At 49.3% G+C, this 16,681-nt stretch overlaps 1 protein-coding gene across 1 annotated transcript in view; it reads left to right on the top strand.

Moving 5' to 3' along the window:
- LOC311328176 (NACHT, LRR and PYD domains-containing protein 3-like) overlaps positions 1 to 16,598 on the top strand; it is a gene marked incomplete at both ends in the record, with an annotated part of 44,410 nt that extends 27,812 nt beyond the window's left edge. Inside the window, 2 exons of the mRNA XM_084462187.1 lie at positions 229 to 275; positions 16,072 to 16,598. Coding sequence (XP_084318313.1) covers positions 229 to 275; positions 16,072 to 16,598 — 574 coding nt within the window. The remainder of the gene's footprint in view (positions 1 to 228; positions 276 to 16,071) is intronic.
- Between the last annotated feature and the right edge of the window lie 83 nt (positions 16,599 to 16,681).

The following is a 16,681-nucleotide window of genomic DNA, read 5'->3' as shown; positions in this document are numbered from 1 at the left end:
GAAAAATGATTTTTCAATGAATTTGGATCATCCCCGTGATTCAGATCCGCTCTCTCTAATTGAATGGGTTCTTCCTTGGCTCATGCTACAGTCACCCTTCCACGGGAAAATAGGTCTGGTAGTTTTTACATAATCCTGCAATCTACCTGTAACTAACAAACACATAAAGCCCAAAACTGGTGACGTCTCATTGCATCATCCTCATCATTCCTCTGCTTATTCCTACAGTGTGGATCATGGTGGAGAGTGCTGGATCAGACCTGGACTTGGAAAATGTGAGTATTGACATTGACATTGATTATTCATGTGTCTTAACTGAAGCTGAGTTCACCACCATTATCTACTTGGGCCTAGAAAACAGGGGTCATACAAAATACAATACAATCTGTCACAACTGTTCAAACACCTAAGAGCTGCTTACACTTGAACTATATTCATAGTGATGGGTACATACGCACACACACACATACACACACTCACGCACGCACACACTCACAGCACACACACATGCACACACACGCACACACACACACAGCACACACACATACACGCACACACACATACACGCACATACACACACTCACGCACGCACACACACACACACACACACAGCACACACAAATACACGCACACTCACGCATACACACGCACGCATACACACGCACACACGCATACACACACACACACACACACACTCACGCACGCACACACACAGCACATACACATACACACACACACACAGCACGCACACACATATGCGCACGCACACACACACACACCCACACACATATGCACACACACTCATAATTGTTGGATGAGCACCACGTCAAGTCCAGTCCCTGATCAGAATCCGGTGAGAGGAGAGGTTTTTAGAGCCCTCTTAAGTGGTAATGACGGGGATCTGCTCCCACTAAGCGTTGGTATCAGTGTTGGATCCTCTGATGCTGTTGTTGGTATCCATAGAGAACAGGTGGATGGAATGATGTTAATACTCTGCTCATTTGTTCTGAGGAAGTTGGTGATAATCTCACTCTTCTAATGGTGCTAATGTTTCCATAACAGGGCTTTTCAGTGGCGTGTGGTGCGAGTAGCCAAGGGAGGCAGTGCCTCCTCCCAAATATGAAATGAAACAAATAATTGATAAAGCAAGATTAAAATTAGAAAAACTGTAAGAAATATATCTACATTTAACATTCATGGATAACCCAAAACATTTTATCCTGGACAGTCATCAATCACAGTGTCTTTAGGTTCAACCTCCAGAACGTGTTTCTATCAAACCCAGAATCAAAGGATTTGAATACTCAAGATGACTCTGTGTGTGAATTAGCTCATGCCTGGTTAGAATTGAGAGTTCTAGCTACTGTTGTATGTGTGCTTGTATTGTCTGTGTATTTGTTGGAAAGGGGTTTATTGATGATTGGCCTACACTGCATGTCAGTGTGGTTGTGCTGGTGACTGTTTGTCATCCATGGCAGAAGAGTTCACAGTGCAGTGGGACTCAGAGCTGTCATTATTGCTCAAGTCTGGAACCTTGTGAGACCATCCTGGTCCCTGGAGAGAAACAGACTGTGAGCTTGTGGGGTCAGGATGGTCTCTTGAGGTTATAGGTCACAGCTTCCTTGTCTGTTTTGGTGTGTTTGTGTCTTTAAGTGTTTCAAACGAAGGGAAGGAGGAATGTGAGTTAAGTTGGGCTACAAGGTGAAGAAGCCTCCCCCCTTGGCTCTCCTGACTTGGGGAGAGGGTCTGTCCTTTCCATAGGGCATGAACTAGACAGGGAAGCCTAGTGTGTGTGTGTGTGTGTGTGTGTGTGTGTGTGTGGTTGGTTGGGGGTGATAGTGTAGGGTAGTGAAGTGAAAAGTTGTCACTAATATGACTTAATGATCATTTATTGTCTCCACAGTCTCTCTCTCTGTACCCAGACTTGGGTCTGATTCCCACAGGCGTCTTTTTAGAATGTTTCTGCTTGTCCTTGGGTTTACGTCTGACCTGGTCCAAAGTCCAAATGTATATTCATGTTGAAAGACAAAGACAGAGAGAGAGAGAGAGGGGGGGAGAGAGGGTGATTTGGGGATGTTTGTGTGTAGAACCTGGGAAGTGTGTGTGAGAGAAAGATTTGTGTGTGTATGCAGGTGAATTGGTGTCAGGGGAAAGAGGAGAGTGTGTTTTGTACCAGTGTGTCTGTATGCAGGAACATTAGTTGTGAGAGGGAACTACCACAGTAGTTAGTTGGACTAATGAGCCACAATGACGAGGAGGCCTATAGAAGGGAAGTGGAAGATCTAACACTGTGGTGCCATGACAACAACCTCTCCATAAATGTCACTAAGACAAAGGAAACCATTGTTGACTTCAGAGAGAACAGAGGGAATCACACTCCCATCTCCATCAATGGGACATCTGTTGATATTGTTGATAGCTTCAGATTCCTCAGCGCACACATCTCAGACTCACATGGTCTCTCAACACCAAGAGCATCCTCTAGAAAGCACAGCAGAGATTGCACTTTCTGAGGCGTCTCTAAAGCTTCGGAATGAGCCAAGGTTATAATAATTTAACTATGATAGAGGGGTAGAGAGGATGAGAACGAGAGAGAGAGAGAGAGAGAATAGAGAGTTAGGGTGGTAGAGAGAGAGAGAGAATAGAGAGAGAGTTAGGGTAGAGAGGGTGGTGGAGAGAGAGAGAGAATAGAGAGAGAGTTGGGGTAGAGAGGGTGGTAGAGAGAGAGAGAGAGAATAGAGAGAGAGTTAGGCTAGAGGGTGGTAGAGAGAGAATAGAGAGAGTTAGGGTAGAGAGGGTGGTAGAGAGAGAGAGAGAGAGAATAGAGAGAGAGTTAGGGTAGAGAGGGTGGTAGAGAGAGAGAGAGAGAGAGAGAGAGAATAGAGAGAGAGTTAGGGTAGAGAGGGTGGTAGAGAGAGAGATAATAGAGAGAGAGTTAGGGTAGAGAGGGTGGTGGAGAGAGGGAGAGAGAGTTAGGGTAGAGAGGGTGGTAGAGAGAGAGAGAGAGAGAATAGAGAGAGAGTTAGGGTAGAGAGGGTGGTGGAGAGAGAGAGAGAATAGAGAGAGAGTTAGGGTAGAGAGGGTGGTGGAGAGAGAGAGAGAGAGAGAATAGAGAGAGAGAGAGTTAGGTTAGAGAGGTTGGTAGAGAGAGAGAGAATAGAGAGAGAGTTAGGGTAGAGAGGGTGGTGGAGAGAGAGGAATAGAGAGAGAGTTAGGGTAGAGAGGGTGGTGGAGAGAGAGAGAGAGAGAGTTAGGGTAGAGAGGGTGGTAGAGAGAGAATAGAGAGAGAGTTAGGGTAGAGAGGGTGGTGGAGAGAGAGAGAGAGAATAGAGAGTTAGGGTAGAGAGGGTGGTGGAGAGAGAGAGAGAGAATAGAGAGAGAGTTAGGGTAGAGAGGGTGGTAGAGAGAGAATAGAGAGAGAGTTAGGGTAGAGAGGGTGGTGGAGAGAGAGAGAGAGAGAATAGAGAGTTAGGGTAGAGAGGGTGGTAGAGAGAGAGGGTAGGGCAGAGAGGGGGTATGAAGAGTAGATGGATGGATGGATAGATGGATATATAGGTAGATAGGTGGATGGATAGATGGATAGATAGATAGGTAGATGGATAGATAGGTAGTTAGGTAGATAGGTAGATAGATAGATGGGTAGATAGATAGATAGAGGATATATAGATAGATAGATAGATAGATAGATAGATAGATAGATAGATAGATAGAGGGTCGGGCAGAGAGAGAACTTGATATGAGGAGTAGATAGTGGAGAGTGAATTAGTAGGGGGGGAAAAAGCAACAGGAGAAGGAGAGGAAGACTGATTGAGGGGAGAGAGAGAGAAGGGGAGGAGAGAGGGGAGGTACGGGTGAGAGAAGAAGAGAGAGAAGGGGAGGAGAGAGGGGAGGTAGGGGTGAGAGAAGGGGAGGAGAGAGGGGAGGTAGGGGTGAGAGAAGAAGAGAGAGAAGGGGAGGAGAGAGAGAAGGGGAGGAGAGAGGGGAGGTAGGGGTGAGAGAAGGGGAGGAGAGAGAGGAGGTAGGGGTGAGAGAAGAAGAGAGAGAAGGGGAGGAGAGAGGGGAGGTAGGGGTGAGAGAAGAAGAGGGAGAGAGGGGAGGTAGGGGTGAGAGAAGGAGAGAGAGAAGGGGAGGAGAGAGGGGAGATAGGGGTGAGAGAAGGGGAGGAGAGAGGGGAGGTAGGGGTGAGAGAAGGAGAGAGAGAAGGGGAGGAGAGAGAGGAGGTAGGGGTGAGAGAAGGGGAGGAGAGGGGAGGTAGGGGTGAGAGAAGAAGAGAGAGAAGGGTAGGAGAGAGGGGAGGTAGGGGTGAGAGAAGGAGAGAGAGAAGGGGAGGAGAGAGAGGAGGTAGGGGTGAGAGAAGGGGAGGAGAGAGGGGAGGTAGGGGTGAGAGAAGGAGAGAGAGAAGGGGAGGAGAGAGAGGAGGTAGGGGTGAGAGAAGGGGAGGAGAGAGGAGGTAGGGGTGAGAGAAGAAGAGAGAGAAGGGGAGGAGAGAGAGGAGGTAGGGGTGAGAGAAGGGGAGGAGAGAGGGGAGGTAGGGGTGAGAGAAGAAGAGAGAGAAGGGGAGGAGAGGGGAGGTAGGGGTGAGAGAAGGGGAGGAGAGAGGGGAGGTAGGGGTGAGAGAAGGAGAGAGAGAAGGGGAGGAGAGAGAGGAGGTAGGGGTGAGAGAAGGGGAGAGAGGGGAGGTAGGGGTGAGAGAAGGAGAGAGAGAAGGGGAGGAGAGAGAGGAGGTAGGGGTGAGAGAAGGGGAGGAGAGAGGAGGTAGGGGTGAGAGAAGGGGAGGAGAGAGAGGAGGTAGGGGTGAGAGAAGGGGAGGAGAGAGGAGGTAGGGGTGAGAGAAGGGGAGGAGAGAGGGGAGGTAGGGGTGAGAGAAGAAGAGAGAGAAGGGGAGGAGAGAGGGGAGGTAGGGGTGAGAGAAGGGGAGGAGAGAGGGGAGGTAGGGGTGAGAGAAGAAGAGAGAGAAGGGGAGGAGAGAGGGGAGGTAGGGGTGAGATGGGGAGGAGAGAGGGGAGGTAGGGGTGAGAGAAGGAGAGAGAGAAGGGGAGGAGAGAGGGGAGGTAGGGGTGAGAGAAGGAGAGAGAGAAGGGGAGGAGAGAGAGGAGGTAGGGGTGAGAGAAGGGGAGGAGAGGGGAGGTAGGGGTGAGAGAAGGAGAGAGAGAAGGGGAGGAGAGAGAGGAGGTAAGGGTGAGAGAAGGGGAGGAGAGAGGGGAGGTAGGGGTGAGAGAAGGAGAGAGAGAAGGGGAGGAGAGAGGGGAGGTAGGGGTGAGAAGGGGAGGAGAGAGAGGAGGTAGGGGTGAGAGAAGGGGAGGGGAGGTAGGGGTGAGAGAAGGGGAGGAGAGAGAGGAGGTAGGGGTGAGAGAAGGGGAGGAGAGAGGGGTTGTTAAACCATAATAGACATTAAAACGGACTTCTGGGCTACATGTGCAGCTTCCATAGCCTCGTCCTGTTTGAATGTGTGATGACTGTATCACTCAGTCTACCCCATCACTCTCATCACATATCTGAACAGCCAATGACACATTAAGCAGCAGGGTCAGTCCTACCTCTCAGGGTGGCCATCTTCAAAAAGACAGGTTGATCCTGGAGACGACAGGAGACTACTGCTGCAAAACAAGACAGGCTTGAGAGAGGGGTCAGGAAAAGGGAGGGAGAGAGGGGGAGGAAAGGAGTGAGGAAGGGAGGGGTGGAGGGATTGAGAGAGTTGGAATAGAGGGGAGGAGGAGGAGGGAGAGAAAGAGGGGGAGTAGAGGAGAGAGAGAAAGAGGGAGAAAGAGGGAGTAGAGGAGAAAGAGGGAGAGAGAGAGGGAGTAGAGGAGAGAGAGAAAGAGGGAGTAGAGGAGAGAGAGAGGGAGTAGAGGAGAGAGGGAAAGAGGGAGTAGAGGAGAGGGAGGAGAGGAGAGAGAGAGAGAGAAAGAGGGAGTAGAGAGGGAGGAGAGGAGAGAGAGCGAGGGAGTAGAGGAGAGTGAGAAAGAGGGAGTAGAGGAGAGGGAGGAGAGGAGAGAGAGAGAAAGAGGGAGTAGAGGAGAGGGAGGAGAGGAGAGAGAGAGAGAAAGAGGGAGTAGAGGAGAGAGAGAAAGAGGGAGTAGAGGAGAGAGAGTGGGGGAGAGGGAGGAGAGGAGAGAGAGAGTAGAGGAGAGGGAGGGAGGGAGAGGAGAGAGAGTAGAGGAGAGGGAGGAGAGAGAGAGAGAAAGAGGGAGGAGAGGAGGGAGAGAAAGGGGAGGGAGGAGTAAAGGGAGGAGCAGCAGAGGGAGAGAGAAAAGGGGGAGAGAGGGAATGGAGAAGGAGTGAAACAGGAGACATGGAGGAGAAGGAGAGAGGTAGCACAACAGAGATGGAGAGAGAGACAGGAAGACAGGGAGCGACAGAGAGAAAGGAGGAGAGGGCCAGTGTTGGGTGTGGAGGGAGAGGAGGATGAGACAGAGGAAAAGAAGGAGAGAAGGGAGAGAAAGGAAGAGGAGTTGAGGAGTAGAAGATGAGGGGAGGATCTCAGGGTAAAGAAAGAGGGGGAGGAGGGGGAACAGAGTGGGTGTGGAGGTAGAGAGGGATGAGAGAAAGGAGGAAGAGATGGAGAGGGGAGGGATTGATAAAGGAGTGTGGAAGTGACAGACACAGGAGAGGGGAACGAGGGATGGATGGAGGGAAGAGTGAAGGAGAGAGAGGTAGATTAGGAGCAACAGAGAGGTTGAGAGGACTAGGAATGGAGGAGAGAGGGATGGAGATGGGGTGAACAGGAGGGAGGGAGTGAAGGAGGGAGAGAGAGGAGAGAAATGCAGAGGGAGGAGCAGGGGAGGGAGAGAGAAAAAGGTGAGAAAGGGATGGAGAGGGAAAGAGGGAGGAGACAGAGGAGGAGAGAGGTAGTCTGGGTGAGAGAGACATTGGAAGAGAGAGAGAGGGATGAGAGGGGTAGTGGAGGTAGAGGTGGAGAAAGCAGAGAGAGGGAGAAGGAAGGAGAGGGGAGGGAAGACCTTGGATGGTTCCTACGTGATGCAGCGTAGACCCCAGGGTCTCTTCCCCTAGCCCTTCTCCCGAGGGAAGGAAAGACAACGGGACCACAACACCATAAAAACTCTACTAGGTCAAACACAAGCAGCACACGACCAGAAGCAAACACAATCACCCCTCCCCCGCACCCTACACATGCAACAAGCCACAATATATAGGAGACAGGAAGACAGGTGATTGGACGAGACAGCTAGAACACAGGTGGACTTGATGGACAACAATTAGCAGAGAGATCAGCAGCCTGGACAGAGGACACGAACACCTGGGGAGAGGGACACACGACAAAAGACCACACACATACACACACACACACACACAGACACACACACACACAACTCTCCTCCCCATGAAGAGCAAACCCAGAGTTTGTGATACCACAGGAGCACTGAACTGAGTCAGAGAGAGAGAGACAGAGAGAGAGAGAGATAAGGAGAGAGTGAGAGAGAGAGAGAGATAGAGAGAGAGAGGTGAGGAGAGAGAGACAGTGAGAGAGAGAGAGAGATAAGGAGAGAGAGAGATGAGGTGAGGAGAGAGAGATGAGGAGAGAGAGACAGAGTGAGAGAGAGAGATAAGGAGAGAGAGAGAGAGACAGAGAGAGATAGATAAGGAGAGGTGAGGAGAGAGAGAGACAGAGTGAGAGAGAGAGAGAGATAAGGAGAGACAGAGAGAGAGTGAGAGAGAGATAAGGAGAGAGAGAGGTGAGGAGAGAGAGAGAGAGAGACAGAGTGTGTGTGTCTTTAGCTGTGTGTGTGTCCATGTTTAGCTGTGTGTGTGTGTGTGTCTGCCTTTGTATATGTGTGTGTTTAGCTGTGTGTGTGTCTGCGTTTGTGTGTGTTACGCCCCCACAAGGTGGCTCAGGGAGGAAGGGCGCAACATAAGGCAACAGATAGCAGGTGAGGGTGCAGCAACACAAAACTCAGAAACTCATAATAAATCAAGAAGGTTTATTAATATAAATGTAATCGGCAACACAGGGATCAAGGAGAACTATCAGTGGCACCAAAGAAAAGACAAAAAGAAATAACCCCACCCCCCTTGGCAGGTGCAAAGCACCCCTAAGTACAGTGGGTGGTGCTCACTCTAACCTAGGGTTGTAACAACAGGTAAACCTACGTGATGCTAAGATGTAGACCCCAGGGTATCTTCCTATTCTCACTTGTCCCTGTGTGCAAAAACAAGAGATTTAACAAACATAACACAACTAAAGTAGGCTGACAACTAAGGTAAATGGACAACAAAATACAGAAGCTTCACATGTAACATAACTAAAGGACAAACATCAAAACAGAATCAAAACAAACCAGAGCTCTGCCACAGCTCTCCAACTAAACACAAATCAACCTTGCTCTCAAAAGGGAGAGAGAGAACTGAAGGAAAAGGGGACTTTATATAGGGCGTGGGACTGGCTGATTGGAGATATGGAACAGGTGGTGAATGATAATTGGTGAACCAGGCGCGCGCATCTGAGAAGTAGGAGAAGTGAAACAGAAGGGGGAGACAAAAACACCACAAAACAGAACCAAACACAGTAGGCCTACATCCATACAACATACATAAACCACACACGTAACACTCCCCCCCATAAAGAGTCAGCCCATGGCTGACGATACCTCAAACCATCCCAACGAAACCACGATAAACCCCTTCAACACCCACCAACAAGATACCCACGAGAAAGGGCGTCAGCCAAAATATTCTCAGTGCCTTTCTTGTGGCGGATCACCAAATTATAACTCTGAATGATCAGAGACCACCGCATTAATCGCTGGTTGTGGTTGTACATGCGGTGTAGGAACACCAGGGGGTTGTGGTCTGTGAAGACAACCACAGGCTCTACACTAGACCCCACATAGACTTCGAAAAACTGGAGGGCAAGCAGTAAGGCCAAAGTCTCTTGTTCTATAGTAGAGTATCTCATCTGACTACTATTAAACTTCTTAGAGAAGTATCCTACTGGATGGACCAAACCCTCAGCATCCATTTGTGTCAGAACCGCCCCAGCACCCATACAACTCACGTCAACCTCAATTGAAAAAGGAGTACTAAAATCAGGAGCACTAAGGACTGGTGCACTGCACAATAGGGCTTTACAGCTTTCAAAGGCTGTCTGACACCTATCCGACCAAACAAACGATACCAAGGGACTGATCAGGTCAGTCAGAGGGGCTGCCACTGAGGAAAAGTTCCTACAGAACCCTCTGTAATAACCCGTCATCCCGAGGAAACGGCGTAACTCTCGCCGTGTGGTCGGCACTGGGAAAGATGCTATGGCCTCTACCTTAGCCTCAAGGGGGCGCACTTTGCCACCGCCCACCTGTTTGCCTAGGTAGGTCACAGTTGCTTTTCCAAATTCACATTTAGCTAAATTCAATGTCAGAGATGCATCTGCCAACCGCCGAAACACTGTTGTCAGCGAGCTCACGTGAGCAGACCAATCGGTCGAGTTTACCACCACATCATCAAGATAGGCGGTACAGTTAGGCACATCTCCCAGCACTATATTGACCAGCCGTTGGAATGTTGCCGGAGCGTTTCGCATTCCAAACGCCATGACTGAATATTGTAAAAAACTATCAGGAGTAGCAAAGGCCGATATCTCTGTGGCACGAGGCGAGAGAGGCACCTGCCAATAACCTTTCAAAAGATCCAGTTTAGTGACATAACGGGCTGAACCAATGGTGTCTACGCAATCATCAATGCGTGGCATGGGGAATGAATCAGGAATTGTTACAGCATTCACTTTCCTGTAATCCGTGCAGAAACGGAAAGTGGAATCAGGTTTTGGAACCAGCAGACACGGGGAGCTCCATGGACTTGAACTCTGGTGTGCCAGATCATTCTCCAATAAATATGAGACTTCCTGCCTCATCACTGATCTCTTCACTGCATTCACTCTATAGGGATGTTGCTTAATTGGTCGCGCACCACCCACATCTATGTCATGTTGCAGAACTGTAGTGCGGGTTGGGACATCTCCAAACAGACAAGGAAAAGCATGAATGAGCTCCACCATGTCAACCTCCTGCTCTTTGCTCAAATGTGGCATTAAGGAAGGAAGGTCCAACAACACCTCAGAGTTCGATAATCGAGGAGTTTGTTGCTGGACCGTACGTCCACTCAGACCATCCTCATCACTCCCTGTGAGCGTTGAAGAGCTAGGACACACAACAACTGGCACCGCAGCACCCACAGCGGCCACGGAGGGCACACTGTGGCTCTCAGGCTGGATGTCTCCTCTAAGATGGTAACGCTTTAACATGTTTATGTGACATACTCGAGTTTTTCTCCTCCTATCAGGAGTCCGGACAACATAGTCAGTTTCAGTCAGTTTCATTCAACCTCCTCTCGATGGAGTAAGGACCAGAAAAACGAGCAGACATAGAAGAACCAGGGACAGGCAGCAAAACTAAAACCAAGTCATCCAACTGGAAAGAACGCTGAAGTGCATGTTTATCAAACTGCCGTTTCATAGAGCTCTGAGCAGCAGATAGACTCTCCTTAGCGACACTCCAAGCCTCATGCAGCCGCTCTTTAAACCTGCTCACATAGGACAACACATTTCGCTGCATGTGTGGAGTCTCTCCCATAAGCTGATCTTTTAGCACTTTCAAAGGGCCTCTTACTGTATGCCCAAACACCAGCTCAGCTGGGCTAAAACCCAGTGATTCTTGGACCGTTTCTCGAACTGCGAATAGAGCTAGCGGAACGCCCTCGTCCCAGTCTCTACCGCTCTCCATGCAGTACTTGCGCAAAACAGACTTGAAAGTCTGATGCCACCTTTCGAGAGCCCCCTGAGACTCCGGGTGGTAGGCACTTGAGATTCTGTGAGAGATAGACAGCGATGTTAACACCTGTTTGAATATACCTGAAAGGAAATTAGTACCTTGATCGGTTTGTACTATCTTAGGGAGTCCGAATGTGGAAAAGAACTTGATCAGGGCTCTTACCACAGACTGAGAAGTTATTTTCCTTAGAGGGATAGCCTCAGGGTACCGTGTAGCTACACACATCATCGTCAACAGGAACTGGTTACCTGATTTGGTCTTAGGCAGAGGACCAACACAATCCACAAGAACATGTTCAAACGGCTCCCCCATAGCCGGGATCGGGTGAAGAGGGGCAGGTTTAATAACCTGATTGGGCTTCCCCGTGACTTGACATGCATGACACGTCCGACAGAAACTGGCTACATCTCTCTTTAACCCAGGCCAGAAGAAATGCTTTAAAACTCGGTCATAGGTTTTTGTGATCCCTAGATGTCCCGACCAGAGATGATCATGAGCCAGAGATAAAACAGACTGCCGATATGGGGTAGGCACGACAATCTGAACTACATAACTCCACTCATTCTCAAAATCAATGCGGGATTTCCACCTCCGCATCAGGAGGCCATCTTCCACAAAATAAGCTACTTCCTTGTTTCTAGCCATTTCTGGAGCAAGAGCAGCAGCAAAACATCTGGCTAGACTAGAATCCTCATTCTGAGCAACAATAAGACTACTACGAGTCATGGGACGTTGAGTTGTCTCAGAGATAAGCTTATCACACTGAAGTAGCTGGTCACTCGTCTCATCAGTAGGCTGAATAGACCCAGGTGGGGAAGCAGGCGTATCAGACAACTCAGTCGCAAACATGGTCTCTGACAGGTCCACTACCTCACCCAAACCACGTGCTTGAGCACGGGTGACTGCACAAACTGAAAACACTTCAGGGAACTTCTGAGCCAATACATCAGGCAACAAAATCTCAGGGCGTTCTAAAACCGGCATAACTCTGCCACCAGCGATGTCATTCCCTAATAGAAAAGTAACACCTCTCACAGGTAAAGACGGGCACACGCCCACTTTAAACACTCCCTTGGTTAAACCGCAGCTTAAATGGATCTGATGGAGAGGCACAGACACGAAACCCATCTCGATGCCTTGCACCAAAACACGGGAGCCACTTGACGATTTATCAGAAAAAGGTAACACGTCTGACAATATAAAAGACTGTGCTGCTCCTGTATCTCTTAGTATGCGTACAGGACACTGGTCCGACTCACTGCCACTGAGAGAAACCAGGCCATCCAACATAAATGGTGCATAACAGGGTTCTAGAGTGTTACACACCTCCGGGGCCATTGACACTGGAGCCGGCAATGTCTGGACTAAACCAACCTCTTTTGGTCGCTTAGTTGGCTGTGACAGCTTGCGTTTTAACATCACACAGTCATTCTTAATGTGCCCCATTTGATGGCAGTAATAGCACTCCCGTTCCTCATTGGAGCGTGGAGCAAATGGGCGGGGCGGACTAGACTGTGTTTTAGCGGGAGCCAGAGCAGAGTAGGTAAAAATCTTACTCTCATTTCGGGGTGCACCAAAGGTCTGCTTGTGGGTTAGTATGAACTCATCAGCAAGCACAGCAGCCTGGGCTATCGTCCCAACCTTTTGTTCATTTACATAAGTGGCCAAACGGTCAGACAGACTATTCTTAAACTCTTCGAGTAGTATCAACTCCGACAGAATTAAAATCAGTCACGTTACATGCTTTACACCATCGATGAAAAAGACTCTTTCTCACGGGCGAATTCCACAAAGGTTCTGCCCGGCAACTTTTTGTAAGCACGGAACTTCTGTCTATATGCCTCTGGCACTAGTTCATAGGCTCGAAGCACAGCTGTTTTAATAGTCTCATAAGACAAGCTATCTTCTAGAGAGAGAGCAGATAAAATCTCCTGGGCCTTCCCAGTCAACTTACTCTGGAGCATTATAGCCCAGACGTCTGCAGGCCATTTCAAAGCGGTAGCAACACGCTCAAAAGCGCTAAAGTAAGAGTCTACCTCGGCCTCACGAAACTGAGGTACTACAGCTATATTTCTGCTTACGTCAAAACCTCTCACCACCGTGGAGGAACCAGCTCCAAAAGTAGCCTGACCAGAATGTGGAGCAGGACTCGCAACTTTAGCAGCCTCTAATTCTAGTTGCTTTATTTTAACCACGTTCTCCAGCTCTAACACCATTCTGCGGTTCTCCATGTCCAGCTCCATTTTACGAATAGCCAACCGATGACTGTATTCAGCATCTCTCTCCTTCTCCTGAGCCTCGATCTGTAACCGAGCTAAACGTAACCTATGCCGGGCGTTATCACTACCAGCTCCACTACCCATGGAAAGTGGAGTAAATTTGGGCACAGTACGAGGAGGCTTAAACTCCAGATTAGAGGCCCCATCCGTAACGGACTCAACCTCAGCCACCTCTTCCTCCTGCCTGACTACCCCTAGGGGAGTAGAGGAAGGGGGCGGAACATCAGACGCACCTCCGCCCGTACTAAGCACCTTCCTGTCCACTAATAGACAAACCACAGCGTCCTTCAACTCAGGCTTTACCAAACTTTTTGACAGGGCAACTCCAAAATGTGCCGCAATGGCATGCAGATCCTCCTTCCTACACTGATCAAGCTGCTCCACAGAAGGAGCGCTAAGAAACTCCTCCAGGTCAAAAATAGCCATTATGACTGATTGGCAACCACAGGCCACTCAAGCCTCCAAACACAGCACAACCAACGTAACCAAACTAAACCAAAAAACAGCCTACTTGACGACGTGTACACTGCACACCAACACTCACATCTCTGTTGCACTTAAGGATCAAAGATCCCGGACGAGCCCCCATTTTATGTTACGCCCCCACAAGGTGGCTCAGGGAGGAAGGGCGCAACATAAGGCAACAGATAGCAGGTGAGGGTGCAGCAACACAAAACTCAGAAACTCATAATAAATCAAGAAGGTTTATTAATATAAATGTAATCGGCAACACAGGGATCAAGGAGAACTATCAGTGGCACCAAAGAAAAGACAAAAAGAAATAATAACCCCACCCCCCTTGGCAGGTGCTAAGCACCCCTAAGTACAGTGGGTGGTGCTCACTCTAACCTAGGGTTGTAACAACAGGTAAACCTACGTGATGCTAAGATGTAGACCCCAGGGTATCTTCCTATTCTCACTTGTCCCTGTGTGCAAAAACAAGAGATTTAACAAACATAACACAACTAAAGTAGGCTGACAACTAAGGTAAATGGACAACAAAATACAGAAGCTTCACATGTAACATAACTAAAGGACAAACATCAAACAGAATCAAAACAAACCAGAGCTCTGCCACAGCTCTCCAACTAAACACAAATCAACCTTGCTCTCAAAAGGGAGAGAGAGAACTGAAGGAAAAGGGGACTTTATATAGGGCGTGGGACTGGCTGATTGGAGATATGGAACAGGTGGTGAATGATAATTGGTGAACCAGGCGCGCGCATCTGAGAAGTAGGAGAAGTGAAACAGAAGGGGGAGACAAAAACACCACAAAACAGAACCAAACACAGTAGGCCTACATCCATACAACATACATAAACCACACACGTAACAGTGTGTGTATGTGTTTAGGTGTGTGTGTGTCTGCGTTTGTATATGTGTGTGTGTGTTTAGGAGTGTGCATGTGTGAGGAGAGTATGTACTGTATGTGTGTTTACATTGTGTGTGTGTGTGTGTGTGTGTGTGTGTGTGTGTGTGTGAGGAGAGAATATATTGTGTGTTTAGCTGTGTGTGTATGAGTTTGAGTCAATAGCTATGTGTGTGCGTCAGTGTGTGTGACAGAGAGAAAGAGTATGTATTTTGTGTGTGTGTGTTTGCGCGTGTGTGTGGGGGAGAGAGAGAGTGTGTTTGTTCTTGTGTGTGGGACAGACAGTGTGTGTGTGGGGGGTGCATGTGTGTTTGTGTGTGTGTGGGAGAGAGAGTGTGTGTGTGTTCGTGTGTGGGATAGAGAGAGAGTGTGTGTGGGAGACAGTGTGTGTGTGTGTGTGAGAGAGAGGGAGTATGTGTGTGTGGGGGAGGGGGGGGTGAATAGTGTTTGTGTTGTGTTTGTGTGTGTGGAAGAGAGCGAGTGTGTGTGGGGGATAGAGAGAGAGAGAGTGTGTGTGGGGGGGAGAGTGTGTTTGTTCTTGTGTGTGGGACAGAGAGTGTGTGTGTGGGGGGGGTGCGTGTGTGTTTGTGTGTGGGAGAGAGAGAGTGTGTGTGTGTGTGGGAGAGAGCGAGTGTGTGGGGGATAGAGAGAGAGTGTGTGTGGGGGATAGAGAGAGAGAGTGTGTGGGGGATAGAGAGAGAGAGTGTGTGGGGGATAGAGAGAGCGAGTGTGTGTGGGGGATAGAGAGAGAGAGTGTGTGGGGGATAGAGAGAGAGTGTGTGTGTGGGGGGGAGAGTGTGTTTGTTCTTGTGTGTGGGACAGAGAGTGTGTGTGTGGGGGGGGTGCGTGTGTGTTTGTGTGTGTGGGAGAGAGAGAATGTGTGTTTGTGTGTGTGGGAGAGAGAGTGTGTGTTTGTTCGTGTGTGGGATAGAGAGAGAGTGTGTGTGTGGGGGAGGGGGGGTGAATAGTGTGTGTGTGTGTGTGTTGTGTGTGTGGGAGAGAGAGTGTGTGTGGGGGAGTGTTTGTTTGTGTGTGTGTGGGGGAGAGGGAGTGTGTGTGTGGGGGGAGGGGGGGTGAATAGTGTGTGTGTGTTGTGTGTGTGGGAGAGAGAGAGTGTGTGTGGGGGATAGAGAGAGAGAGTGTGTGGGGGGGAGAGTGTGTTTGTGTGTGTGTGGGGGAGAGGGAGTGTGTCTGTGGGGGGAGGGGGGGTGAATAGTGTGTGTGTGTTGTGTGTGTGGGAGAGAGAGAGTGTGTGTGGGGGATAGAGAGAGAGAGGCTGTGGGAGAGAGAGAGTGTGTTTGTTCTTGTGTGTGGGACAGAGAGTGTGTGTGGGGGTGTGTGTGTGTGTGTTTGTGTGTGGGATAGAGAGTGTATGTGGGGGGGGATTGTGTGTGTGTGTGTGTGTGTGTGTGTGTGTGTGTGTGTGTGTGTGTGTGTGTGTGTATTCATGTCTGTACAAACTCTGACTTGTCATGAAAATCCATCAAAAACTAAACAGCTCACATTCACACACAGACTCAGACTGATGAATCAATGAAGTTGATCAATATTCTTAGTGAATCTCTGGATGAATGAAACAGTGAGCAGTTCTCATGTAATGATGGTGATTAGTAACATGTTGTGTCTTGGTCTCCTCCATCAGATGCCTGTGATCTCACACTGGACCCAAACACAGCAAACAGAGACCTCTCTCTGTCTGAGGAGAACAGAACGGTGACACGGAGGAGAGAGGAGGAGCTGTATCCTGACCACCCAGAGAGATTTGAGGACTGTCCCCAGGTTCTGTGTAGAGAGGGTCTGTCTGGGCGCTGTTACTGGGAGACAGAGAGGAGAGGAGTGGTTGATATATCAGTGACATATAAAGGGATCAGCAGGAGAGGAGGGGTTAATGACTCTGTGCTTGGACACAATGACAAGTCCTGGAGTCTGTATTGTCATGGTAACAGTTACACTGCCTGGCACAATGATAAGAGAACTTTCCTACCTGCCCCCCCCTCCCCCTCCAGCAGAGTAGGAGTGTATCTGGACTGGCCGGCCGGCGCTCTGTCCTTCTACACAGTCTCCTCTGACACACTGACCCACCTGCACACATTCACCTCCACATTCACTGAGCCCCTCTATCCAGGGTTTAGGGTTGATAACCTTGACTCCTCAGTGACCCTGTGTCAGGTAGAATAGCCTTCAGTATGATCAACACACACACACACACACACACATACACACACACACACACACACACACACACACACACA

The sequence above is a fragment of the Borostomias antarcticus genome, assembly GCF_949987555.1.
Source record: "Borostomias antarcticus genome assembly, contig: scaffold_241, whole genome shotgun sequence".
Classification (NCBI taxonomy): Eukaryota; Metazoa; Chordata; class Actinopteri; order Stomiiformes; family Stomiidae; genus Borostomias; species Borostomias antarcticus.
This window is presented reverse-complemented; position numbering and strand designations above follow the sequence as displayed.